Source organism: Protomyctophum parallelum (genome assembly GCF_964188405.1).
Source record: "Protomyctophum parallelum genome assembly, chromosome: 5".
Lineage (NCBI taxonomy): Eukaryota > Metazoa > Chordata > Actinopteri > Myctophiformes > Myctophidae > Protomyctophum > Protomyctophum parallelum.
Window position 1 is genome coordinate 5,356,705 of NC_139702.1, and position 14,117 is coordinate 5,370,821.

A 14,117-nucleotide genomic window follows, 5' to 3' on the forward strand; every position below is an offset into this window, starting at 1 on the left:
AATTAAATTAGGCCCTAAAAGATGTCTAAAATACATTAGACATATATATTGTTTTAATATATATAATTTTTATCCCACAATTTTGCAACCCATTTTTTCCCCACCCAGTGTCAATTATCTAATGTAATCCTGGGCGCTACACTTCCTCGAGCGTCCTCTAGCAACGGACTGACCTCATGCTCGGTCGGACACCGAGCATGGGAAGGAACACATCATTCCAACCAGTTCCTTTCTCCTCCATCAGGCGCCCCGGCTGGCCAGGGGGAGGAAGTTTAGAGACCAGGATTACTGCATGTTTTTTGTGAGGGTATACCTATACCCTACAGTATAGGACAGTGGTCCCCAAACTGACCCAAAAGAGGGATTTGATGATGTCTCCCCAGGACCAAAACTGGTGAAAATAGCCGATCTACAAGCTCACACAACGCGTCTCTTTGCGTCGTGTTGTGAGATTGTCACTATACTACTGAAACATTTGTTTTCCAATTTATTTTATTTCTTAGATTTTTCTGAAATGACTGCTTTTTAAAATCATAATTCAAAACAAAATGTAGGAAAGAAAATAATAAAGGGAGTATGGGACCCATAACAAGTTGTCCGCGACCCACATATATACACGGGGAGAACATGCAAACTCCACACAGAAAGGCCCTTTTTACCAACCAGGGTATGGGCCCTGAGGACACGGAGGAGAGGACAGGGCCCCAGAGGAGAGAACAGGGCCCCCAGGAGGAGAGGACAGGGCCCCAGGAGGAGAGGACAGGGCCCCAGGAGGAGAGAACAGGGCCCCAGGAGGAGAGAACAGGGCCCCAGGAGGAGAGAACAGGGCCCCAGGAGGAGAGAACAGGGCCCCAGGAGGAGAGAACAGGGCCCCAGGAGGAGAGGACAGGGCCCCAGGAGGAGAGAACAGGGCCCCAGGAGGAGAGGACAGGGCCCCAGGAGGAGAGAACAGGGCCCCAGGAGGAGAGAACAGGGCCCCAGGAGGAGAGAACAGGGCCCCAGGAGGAGGAGAGAACAGGGCCCCAGGAGGAGAGAACAGGGCCCCAGGAGCAGAGAACAGGGCCCCAGGAGGAGAGAACAGGGCCCCAGAGGAGAGAACAGGGCCCCAGGAGGAGAGAACAGGGCCCCAGGAGGAGAGAACAGGGCCCCAGGAGGAGAGAACAGGGCCCCAGGAGGAGGAGAGAACAGGGCCCCAGGAGGAGAGGACAGGGCCCCATGAGGAGAGAACAGGGCCCCAGGAGGAGAGAACAGGGCCCCAGGAGGAGAGGACAGGGCCCCAGGAGGAGAGAACAGGGCCCCAGGAGGAGAGGACAGGGCCCCAGGAGGAGAGAACAGGGCCCCAGGAGGAGAGAACAGGGCCCCAGGAGGAGAGAACAGGGCCCCAGGAGGAGGAGAGAACAGGGCCCCAGGAGGAGAGAACAGGGCCCCAGGAGGAGAGAACAGGGCCCCAGGAGGAGAGAACAGGGCCCCAGGAGCAGAGAACAGGGCCCCAGGAGGAGAGAACAGGGCCCCAGAGGAGAGAACAGGGCCCCAGGAGGAGAGAACAGGGCCCCAGGAGGAGAGAACAGGGCCCCAGGAGGAGAGAACAGGGCCCCAGGAGGAGGAGAGAACAGGGCCCCAGGAGGAGAGAACAGGGCCCCAGGAGGAGAGAACAGGGCCCCAGGAGGAGAGAACAGGGCCCCAGGAGCAGAGAACAGGGCCCCAGGAGGAGAGAACAGGGCCCCAGAGGAGAGAACAGGGCCCCAGGAGGAGAGAACAGGGCCCCAGGAGGAGAGAACAGGGCCCCAGGAGGAGAGAACAGGGCCCCAGGAGGAGAGAACAGGGCCCCAGGAGCAGAGAACAGGGCCCCAGGAGGAGAGAACAGGGCCCCAGGAGGAGAGAACAGGGCCCCAGGAGGAGAGAACAGGGCCCCAGGAGGAGAGGACAGGGCCCCAGGAGGAGAGGACAGGGCCCCAGAGGAGAGAACAGGGCCCCAGAGGAGAGAACAGGGCCCCAGGAGGAGAGAACAGGGCCCCAGGAGGAGAGAACAGGGCCCCAGGAGGAGAGAACAGGGCCCCAGGAGGAGAGGACAGGGCCCCAGGAGGAGAGAACAGGGCCCCAGGAGGAGAGAACAGGGCCCCAGGAGGAGAGAACAGGGCCCCAGGAGGAGAGAACAGGGCCCCAGGAGGAGAGGACAGGGCCCCAGGAGGAGAGGACAGGGCCCCAGGAGGAGAGAACAGGGCCCCAGGAGGAGAGGACAGGGCCCCAGGAGGAGAGGACAGGGCCCCAGGAGGAGAGAACAGGGCCCCAGGAGGAGAGAACAGGGCCCCAGGAGGAGAGAACAGGGCCCCAGGAGGAGAGAACAGGGCCCCAGGAGCAGAGAACAGGGCCCCAGGAGGAGAAAACAGGGCCCCAGGAGGAGAGAACAGGGCCCCATGAGGAGAGAACAGGGCCCCAGGAGGAGAGAACAGGGCCCCAGGAGGAGAGGACAGGGCCCCATGAGGAGAGAACAGGGCCCCAGGAGGAGAGAACAGGGCCCCAGGAGCAGAGAACAGGGCCCCAGGAGGAGAGAACAGGGCCCCAGGAGGAGAGGACAGGGCCCCAGGAGGAGAGGACAGGGCCCCAGGAGGAGAGAACAGGGCCCCATGAGGAGAGAACAGGGCCCCAGGAGGAGAGAACAGGGCCCCAGGAGGAGAGACCAGGGCCCCAGGAGGAGAGACCAGGGCCCCAGGAGGAGAGAACAGGGCCCCAGCGCCCACAACATCCTCAGCAGGAATCAAACTCAGGACCTGCTAGTTTTGAGGGGACAGCGCTACCGACCGCGTCACCATTAGACACACCCCATTAGACATATTTCTAATCATATTTAATGTGATTAAAGGTATATTCAGTGATTTCACTCAAAAAACCTTAGGTTTCGTTTTTGGCTGTGGGACCCAAAGCCTTTCATCCAATCAGGATAGAGAGCCAAAAACGAAACCTAAGGTTTTTTGACCCCCCCCAGGGGTTAACTGGGGACAGGGAGGAACTCCTTATATGGCCAGCACACTCTATAGTAGGGAGGATTATCACAACAAAACAAAAAAAGAAGTGATATTTGAATTAAGTGAAATCACTGAATATACCTTTAAATCAGAACTACTATCTGCTGCGTTCAGCCATCAATAATAGGCCTACTATGTTACTAAACGTCACATAGGCTATTCACTGAATCACTTGCAGATTCATAATAACCTAGCCCCCCCTTCACTTCGCCAGCCAGGCTGCCAGTCTGTCCCCGTTCACCTAATTGGATTAATCTACTGGGCTTTAATTAGCGCAAGGTGGTCTGTGGTCAGGAAGAGGCCATGCAGAGAAGAGCTGCTGCTTTAACCCATTCTGACCGGGCACCCATTTTGGTGTCAGCATCATGTTATGCTTTAGCTATTTAAAAATAGCAGATCTACAAGCTCATATCGCGCCACCGAGTGGCGCGATACGAGCTTGTAGGTCTGCTATTTTTGAAAAATCGAAGAACGACTGACATTTTTAGAATCTGATCTCAGGTCAGAATGGGTTAAACAGGACGTATAGGCTACACTACCTTGATGGGAGACATTAAGGCACCAGCAAGATAAGGCTAAGGTTATTTCTGAACTGTGGCCTATTCTGACCAAACTTCCACTAATCAGTGCACAGTGGAAGAGTTCAGTCTATAGTTGACAAGGTGCCAAATTGAATCAAGCTGTTGGCCGACTTTAATAAGTTCTCCTCTTTGCATAAGGCTGTTATTCATCACCAGAATCATTGAATGAATGAGATGAGTGATTTGACCCTATCTGGTATTCTTGGCAGACTTAATTAGATACAGTAGCTCTGCAGAACTGAACTGGGCTCAGGCCCTACAATGAGAAATGGATTTATTGATTCTTAGCAGGGCTTTGAATTGATTGCACAACAGCTGTAGTGTAGGCCCGCTGCACATTAAAGAGGCGATGGGGAAAACACCACTATACATATAAACGAGGGAAACCCCCACCTCTGACTGTGTTTATGAGTGTGTGTGTGTGTGTGTGTGTGTGTGTGTGTGTGTGTGTGTGTGTGTGTGTGTGTGTGTGTGTGTGTGTGTGTGTGTGTGTGTGTGTGTGTGTGTGTGTGTGTGTGTGTGTGTGTGACAATAACAATTCTGTAGCATGGAACACGTTCATAGAAAATATGTTAAGAAGACAAGGGGGAAAACGTGCGTTCTGTTGCACTACACTACATAGATATGCAAAACGTGGGCACTATAATTTGCATAATTGATATAGGTCTGTACATGAGTGTACAGTACAGTGACATCACGGTTTGATACCGCTGGCATAATTATAGGGCTCCCTGATCATAAATAATACAAACACACACATTGTGCGCGTATATTATTAAGCTACAGCAATTTTGATCCCAATTCCCAAGAACGTACACGGCGGCATGTCATTCAAACCTGTCAAACTAGCATGCACGAGAATGCATTGGAATACAAACAAACCCTAAAAACACACACCGGGGGTAAATGTTAATGTTCCTTACCGTACAAGGCAGTTCGCGTCATTTGGCCACCCATGGCTTATTATTACAGCTCCCCTTAGTGTCGCCTTATCGCATGTATAATATATATAGCCTGTATCGATCTATTTAGCTCCTGATCGCGATGCACGCTCCCACGTCGGCGACGGCGACAACATGCTGGCTCCACAACATCCCTGATCCCAAACTATACTGCCCTTCTCCTTTCCCTGAACAGATGATAAACACTAAACCCACACATACACGCACACTGCACACACATCACCGTCACGCTCACGCTCACGCTCACGACACACACACACACACACACACACACACACACACACACACACACACACACACACACACCCACACACACACACACACACACACACACACACACACAGTCACACACCTCCTCGCATAGACCCACCTCTCCAGCATAGATCAGTGAAGGCAACTCCCCCATCCATCCATCCGTCCATTCACTGTGCGCTCCTCTGTCCCCACTCCCCACTCACACTCACACTCACACACACTATTTACATAAAAGGTGGAGACTGTGTTCAGTTGGCGAGCGCGTTTAACGCTGTCACTGCCGCGCCGGGTCCTCCTATCCTATCTGCTGGCTCTCAAACTTTATCATTTCAACAACAATTATTGAGGGGACGGTCCCCTCAATTTACACTCATTACATACACTCGCAGAGTTAACTCTGAGAGTGTATATGGAACCAAATGGATTAATGGACCCTCCATTTTGTACACTCTCAGAGAGTTACAGAGACAGAGGGAACCCCCATTTGGAACCCCTTAAGTAGCCTAACCCAGAGGCCAAGGGTCCTTGAACCACACTGTGCTATCTTATCAGTGGTTCTCAAAATGGGGTCCAGGGAGCCAGAGAGGGACCCTCTGGGTTCCTTGAGGGAGGGGAGGGGGGGGGGGGGGGGGGGGTCCCATGTGGGCCGGTGTGTCTGTAACTCTGAGAGTTATGGGGGTCCTGGAAGTTAGCCAAAATGTAGTATTTATCAGAGCCATCTAATAGAAGAGTATATATGGAGGGGGCGGAAACCGAGCGCTCCAGCGCTGTTCATGCAGCCTGTTCATGCAACATTGTTTTCAACGAGGGGCGGTGCAAATAATAGCTATTTTAAGCATGTGTGCAACATGACAACTGTTTTAAAGTATTGTACAGTAACAACTAAAGTCTCTTTAACCCATTCTGACCTGAGATCAGATTCATACGAGGTTTCCGCCGGACACACACTGGTCCTGATGAACCCATTCTGACCTGAGATCAGATTCTAAAAATGTCAGTCGCTCTTCGATTTTTGCTGTTTTTAAATAGCTAAAGCATAACATGATGCTGACACCAAAATGGGTGCCCGGTCAGAATGGGTTAATGTTTATGTTGTACTATTACTACAAAACAATCTAAAATAAAGGGATTTAAGATCATTAAAGCTGGACTTGTCCCAGTTGGTTAATTGTCCCCATTCTCAATATAAGTAGGAGAGCCGCCATATTGGACTGAAGCCCCATGACGTGAACGCAGTTTGCGTAACTCTGTCTATATCTAAGGCTCTGGTATTTATTAGGCCTAATAGTATTCTTGAGAAAGACGTGATGTGATGTAGTGGGGAAGTTTAAATCTATAGCAGATTTTGCATGGTTTTAATTATGAGGTGGCCGTCTCTCTCTGATTAAGCGGCTTAGCATCTGCAGCCTTCCTTATCATTGACATATAAATAAACAGAATAACAAACAAAAACACAAAAACACGCGGCTATAACTCATGCTATCTTTGGACCCAGAAACACTATAGTCTCTAAGGAGGGAGTAGAGGGAGCTATAGGGAGCCAGAGAGTGATGGACATTCTTTACTCTCAGCACTCAGTCATTCACCTCCCATTCAGCCTCTTCTTAATTCTCCTGTGTCTGTGTGCGTGTGCGTGTGTGCGCATGTGCGTGTGCGCGTGTGCGTGTGTGTGTGTGTGTGTGTGTGTGTGTGTGTGTGTGCGTGTGTGTGTGTGTGTGTGTGTGTGTGTGTGTGTGTGTGTGTGCGTGCCGCAGGCTCCTGGCAGCCCGAACCTGCATGCATGGCGACCCTTCAAGAGTCAAGGCCTCCCGACTTAAGCTGTCGTCGTGTATCCATGGTGACCTCCCAGCCAGGCCAAGCCCTCTCGGTTCTGCATGTCTCTGATGCATGATGTCACCGCTGTGTGTGTTTACTATGAGTTTATGTTATGAGCCCGGAGGAGGAACTGGCTGACTGCTGCTCTTTAGATCAGGGGCTTCTCAAACGTTTTCGTGTCATTAAGGACCCCCGGTGTATTGATATGTATTTGGCTCACGGACCGCACCATCTGAACATGTTTTGTGCCAGGGACCCCCCCAGAGAACAGAAGAAAGAAGATGCAATTAATCCTGGAGAATTGCGAGTGTTGAGTTGTTTTTGCATTTATTCCATATTTACATTTCAGCTCTGACATTTATTTCAGTGTGAAGAGTCTGCCTGTGCTAACTCATTTTGGATTAAAAAAAAAAATCACACTTGTGTGACGTGAGGAGCACTCTTATCATCATACATCATCATATTCTGTGCTCAGCCAATCGAATCATCACATTTCGTGGAACAAACGCACAGACACACAAAGCTGCATGCTGGGCATATATCACACTATAGTTGTCATTGTCACGCTATAGTTTTTATGTCAACAATACATTTCATCACGCAACGGTGTTGTCCAAAAGTACAGTGACATGTCCAAAATAGAGATGGGTTATAAATTGATAACTATAACTGTTGCAGAATATGAATGGGAATGGTAATGGGACTATGGATTAAACACACCTTTACCTAATTACCATACACCTTGAATTTAAGCCGACTGAAGGCTTTTGTCAACAGAAACCCCCCCCTAGGGGGTATTTAAGGGTAGTGACCCAGACGAGGCTTTTGATTGTGCTGAAAACATACCACTGACTCCTGCTGGCAATAATATTTAGATTTCCCCCATTTCCCCCTTCAACATTTTAATGATTGTAACCATACAACCATAACAAACACTTCTGGACTTACCGGGACTTTAATCAAAAGGAAATCACAAGCCACAATCTCCACTGCGCTAAATTAGTCATTCCGCTCTGCACACACACATGGCAAGCACATTTTAGAGGTGAAACACACTGGAGGAAAACACAAGTGTTGGTATAGCATAATGGGAGGGAGCCTTAATTATCACTAAATCAAGACATATTGATTTCCAATAGGAGGAGTGTGAAGAATGAAAAATCAAGAGGGGTGTATTGGTCACTCACTCATGCAGGTACAAGCAGCAGAATGTTGGTGCAGGCCTACTATAGGGGTGTCATTTAGGCTGTTCCGGGGGATGGCAATTGCCTCAAAATCCTTCTTTTGTTGTTGCCCGGGCGGCTGGCATAGCCATCTGGGTGGTAACAAGAAGACTCACCCCGGTGCATGCCCGTTTTTCCTCCCGGAATTCTCCCCAGTGAGGGGGATAACTTTGTAATATGCTATTGGCTGTTTGTATTCTTTTTGGAAAAATATAAAAAGATACTCCTGTGGAAAGGCTATATTATATTACTTATATTGACCCTATAAACAATTTAGTATTATTTAGTATATTATGTAAGGTTTTTCCCCCTCAAATGGTACCTCGTCAGATAATCCCCACATTATCCTACAACAACTTCTGTGAACAGACTTCACTGTAGTAGCTTTTCATAAATTATATTTGTACTTAGGCTGTTCTGCTGTCATGAAAGTTTATAGTTAGAGAAATTCAAAGTCCAGCCGTCTGCTGTCCAGCCTCTCCCACCCCTCACTGGGGAAAACTCTGGGAGGAAAACAGAAACGGGGCGAGTCTTCTCGTATTCATCTGTGTACCTATACTTTGGTACGTGTCTCCTCCTCTCTACCAATAAAGGCAGTACTAAAAATGTCCCCAAGAATATATTTAAAAAATATATATAAATAAAAGTTACAGATTTATCTGATTTAAGATTGATGATCTTATCAGGCAAAAATATTTATTTATTTATTTTCCCTTTTTCAAAAATAACAAAACTATCAGATATACAACCTCACAATGCATCACATTGCAATACGCTGTGAGCTTTATAGATCTTATCTGCTATGTCTATATATATATATTTCTACCCTCTAATTTTCTTTTAATGGTGAAATGTGTTGGTATGACATGGCATCCCATATATAACAGAGATTAGTGGGTTCCACTTGCTCATTAATTAAGTAAGTGCATTTCTTATTGGTTAGTGGGTGGCACTGTGGCACCTCATTGAGTCACACTGGTGCCCACATTAGAGCAGTGCCAGTCTGAGATATGCCCAAGGTATACTGTATAAGATGTGTTCCTCAGCACACAATATTTTCAACAAGTCTGATACCGTGATGAATATTGGTTATTCTAAACATGCCTACATAATGATGCTTTTGAATAGCAGATCTACAAGCTCATAGCGCGCCACCGAGTGGCGCGCTACGAGCTTGTAGGTCTGCTATTTTTCTTTAATCGAAGAACCACTGACATAGAAACATAGCTTTAGATTGTTGTGGGGGCCTAAATAATATAGTAGAAGTGTTTTTTTATCAAGATTTGATCAATGTCACCGCATGGTTTTTTCCCCCGTTTTTTTTAAGAGCAAAATTGCCAAAAGGGCAGGGGGTGCTCTAGCACCCCCTAGTGTCTATCTGTGCACGCCACTGATTTTATTGATTGTTGGCCAGTCTGAATGAGATATGCTCACGATGTGCTGAGGCTTGGGTGTGAAGTGACTAACCAGATACATCTGTGTATTAAACATTAAACATTAAACATTCAGATACATCTGTGTATATATTCTTACCAGAATAAACTGTCCAGAAAGAGAGAAGTGGTCTAAACTTAATTAATCCACACCACAACGCAGATCGAAGATTATACACAATAATCTATGTTTAGGTTTTATTTTATTTATTTGCACATAAAAAGTTAAATATGAATATTGTGCAGGAGGAGTTAGAAGCCAAATTCTCCTAATTTGAAGAATCAGGCATAAAAAGTATACACATAAAAAGATACATTCAATAGATAGGACTATGCTTAAATACAAACATACATGCAACACATTACATAATACAGTACATAATGAATGATACGAATATTACAGTAGGCTACTACTGTACTGTGACAGATAGAATACAGAGTATGTGAATAAAGTGAGTGTAAAATCAAGTGGCAAAGAGAGTTGTTTAACATTGTTTAATGTCATTTAATGCAATGAGATAGGACCTTTCTGTTTGGATGTATGGGCTGTCAACTAAGGCCAGAAAGTTGTTTTTTGCCACTCAGTAGGCGTTACTGGCTGCATAACTTCCAATTTACAATTTACAATTTAGGCATTTATCAGACGCTCTTAATCCAGAGCGACTTACATTAATCAAGAACAAAAAGCATGGGAATACATCACAAAAAAGCATTGATCATAAAACATGCGTAAGCTAAGAAAGTAACAGTGGAATATCTATATTATGAGACTATACATATAAACTATATATATATATATATATATATATATATATATATACTACTATGCTATACATATGTACTATGGCGTGCTATGACTATATACAATGCAATTATAGTGCTGTCTACATAACATGCTATAAGTCTGTATCAAATGCTATCTAAGTCTACAGAAATGCTATCTAAGGGGTTAGGGTAAGTGCTATGGGCCATGATGGAGTCTGAAAAGGTGGGTTTTCAGGCTACGGCGGAAGATTGGGAGTGATGCTGCAGTTCTGACTGCAATGGGAAGTGCATTCCACAGTTTTGGAGCCAGAAGGGAGAATAGTTTGGGACGTGTGGAGCGTTGTCCCGGCGTTTTTAGTGAGGGTACTTCCAGCTTCCCTGCGTTGGCTGATCTGAGTGCGCGGGAGGGAAGCTGGAAGTACCCTCACTAAAAACGCCGGGACAACGCTCCACACGTCCCAAACTCTTCCGGGTATGATGACGTCACGCGCATACCCTCTAAAAGAAATTAGAAAACAAGACACAGTATAGCAGCAACATATACCGTGTGCAGAATTAGGGGGAGCGTAATAGAATACAATGTAAGTAATTGTTCCTCTAACAAATATATCTGTATCTGCGCATCATGTATACAACCATGCATATAGATGTATATGAAAAATGATGCGTGATGGTGACGCGTTTGAGAGAATGACAGTGATTAGATTTTTTTCCTTTCCCTAACAACTACATAACGATTGCAATGTAATAACAATATAAATGTGGAAAGACATTGTTAAAATAAATATGTACCCTCCCCATCTCTATTCTTATTAAATGATGTATCCCAGTTGCCATTAAATAACACCCGTATTCGTGTCTTCTTTGCTGGCGTAACGGCCGCAAAGAAGATGGTTGCTTCGCACTGGAAACCGCCTCATACATTGTCATTTCGCCAATGGGCTTTGACCTTTCTAGACATCATTTATCTAGAAATGTCTACAGCAAGATTGCATGGTGCAAAAGAGGAAAACATTGAGATTTGGTCTGGTATTGCAGATTTGGTTAAGGGCATGGTTTAATCATTAGGCCTATTATTATTATTATCATTATTTATTTATTTTTTGTCTCCATTGCACAGTAGTAGGAGTAATGACATTTTGTGGCATCTTTGGTCTCGGGGGGGGGGGGGGGGGGGGGGGGGGGGGGATTGTTTGTTTTTGTGTTCCTTGCTTTTGCTGTTATGTGTTTTATATGTGTTTTGTTTGCTTTAAGTCATTCATGTTGTTAACGTGTATTATTGTGATTTTTGTCTTAAAATAAAAAACATTTGATAACAAAAAATGTATATATATGTTTCTCTATTGACTTGACTAGTAGTACTAACAGGTCATTAAAGTCTCAAGTCTCCAAAGAGGTGAAATCATTACTCTATGTGGAATACGGTAGCTCTTTGTCACGCAATCCCCAAGTGTAAGAAGTACCTTGGTCCCCTGCCAGCCACGTTTCAGGAAGAAACATAAGCCCATGTTTCACTGCAGGCCTGTCATCTAACCTTGGAGATGACTCGCTATAAAGGAAAGTACACTTCCTTGCTTTACTTTGGACATTGGTGCGGCGCAAAAAATGCATCCAGGGCGAAACATCCTTCCTTGTGCGTTTGACGTCCTGTTTTGCATCCACTGCTTCATGTCATCTTAACCTTGAAACAAGAGAGACCCCCCTTTGCCCCTTTGCCCTGCAGTCAGCTATTCCTCCACTGCTCTGGTACAGTCCAGACATCATTAATTGCATTACATTACTCATAAATAATTGTGGTGTGTGTGTGTGTGATTCACGGTACGGTTTAGCTAGTAACAGAACTGACTGTACACACATGCCTCCAGCATACATATACCTGCTTAATGTTTTTGGATTATTTATGTCTTCTATTAAATCCATATGTTGACTTGGCTTGAGAGGAGAGTCTAAAACTTGTGCCACACGTACAGTAAAAGCCTTCTGTATTAATGTAAGTTATGTAACTCAGAGGATCTGGCCGTGATTGAACAGTTTTATATCCACCAGCCTGTCTTACACGTCATTTATATTCCGTTGTACTGTATGACGGTACCGTGCGTCACAAAGCAGATTGACAAGCTCAAAATGCAACATAGCATCTGTGACATTGAAAATAGCAGAGCTTGCAGTAATTATAGTTGCTATTTATAATTACTCAATTTGTCAAATTGAATAATTGCCAATTGAAAATATTCAATCTTAGCATACCAAGTAGTGCATTATTTTCTGAAACTGTTATATGAAAAAAATTATGCACATTAATGACAATGCAGTTTGTAGTCTGTATTGCAGATAAACAGACTGCAGCAGCAGAGTTCTTTGTGTTTCATAATGCCATTTCAATTTACGCTGCTAAAATATCACTTGACAGTTTTTCCTTATTGATTGGGTATGCATTTATCCACGCTAAGGTCCATCCATCTAACCTGACTGCGACAGATGGGACAGCAGAGACGGAGTCAGGTTACCATCCATCCACCCATACAAACAAACAGCACACCTGGGTACAGTCAAGCGTTTGGTCCAAAAGGATAGCACCACACACACACACACACACACACACACACACGCACACGCACACGCACACACACACACACACACACACACACACACACACACACACACACACACACACACACACACACATTATATTAAAATAATAATAATAATAATAATAATAAAACTTTATTTGTATAGCACCTTTCATGACATGAAATGCAGCTCAAAGTGCTTTACAGAACAATGGAGAATAAAAGAAAAGCAAGGCAACAACATTAAAAAACAAGCAGTAATGCAATACAGTGAGGACATGAATAACAAAAAAATAAAAAATAAATGATCAATTAAAAGCAATGTTGTAGAAGTGGGTCTTGAGCTGAGCTTTAAAAATGTCCACAGAGGCTGCCTGACGAAGGTACAGTGGGAGCTTGTTCCATGCCGACGGCCCGTAGAAGCAAAAAGCTGCTTCCCCGTATTTTTTAGTTGCCATTTTTTTAGGCAAAGCGAGCAGGCCAGCAGTGGAAGACCTTAGGGGGCGGTTTGGGACATATTTAGGCAGGCAGTCATGTAGGTAGGAAGGTGCGAGACCATTGAGAGCTTTATAGACAAGTAAAAGAAGCCAGTGATTTGCTTGATCACTGGCATTGGGGCGAAATACATGCGAAATACAGGCACGGGCAAGACAGCACACCGCTGGGTCTTTGCTTTGTGAATGCGTGTGAGGTGACATATGAGGTCGAGGTACCACAAGAGCAGCGCGAGAGGTACTCTCATGGGAGCCGACCAATTGTATCGACGCTGGAGGGCTACTTCCCGGGAGTCCTTCCAGGTCCTTCAGAACGCCACTGAGCAATAACTCACATTGAAATGAATAACGGGGGACGGGGCTGTCGCTCCTCATCGGCTCTCTCTAGATATGTTATAACTCTATGCTTAAACTGCAGCGTCCTTATTGTGGGGAAGGCTTCCGCAGGAAAGATCTACAGGGCTCAAAACGATGGTCGATCGGCTAATTTGACACAACAACAGAAAACAGAGAATACACTAGAATAGAGCCCTGAGGGAGCCCTGAAAGAAGTTTGGAGCCACTAAAATACCCGCTTTAGAATGAAGACTAGCTCCATTAACTGCATTTTAATTTGGGAGGGGTGGGGAAAATGAAATGAAATACTCAGGGGCAACATGAATGTACGGTATGTTGGGACAGGATTATGGGCTGATCCGTGTGTTTTGGTCTGGATTTCTCCTTCAACATTCTGACTGTGACATATAGTCAGAGATGGGCAGTATTTGAAATACATGTATTTGAAATACGTATTTGAAATACTTTTTTGTATTTTGTAATTTGTATTTCGCTGGGATGGAAGAAATTAGATGTATTTTGTATTTAGATACATTTTTTGACCCAGTATTTGTATTTTGTATCAAAATACTTTTTCAATGTATTTTGCCCATCAGAGATGGGCAGTATTTGAAATACATGTATTTGAAATACGTATTTGAAATACTTTTTTGTATTTTG

General features: G+C 45.5%; 1 protein-coding gene across 1 annotated transcript in view; it reads right to left on the bottom strand.

Moving 5' to 3' along the window:
* neurl1aa (neuralized E3 ubiquitin protein ligase 1Aa) overlaps positions 1-12,571 on the bottom strand; it is a gene marked incomplete at its 5' end in the record, with an annotated part of 102,233 nt that extends 89,662 nt beyond the window's left edge. Inside the window, 1 exon segment of the mRNA XM_083765612.1 lies at positions 12,523-12,571. Coding sequence (XP_083621738.1) covers positions 12,523-12,571 — 49 coding nt within the window.
* Positions 12,572-14,117: the final 1,546 nt, after the last annotated feature.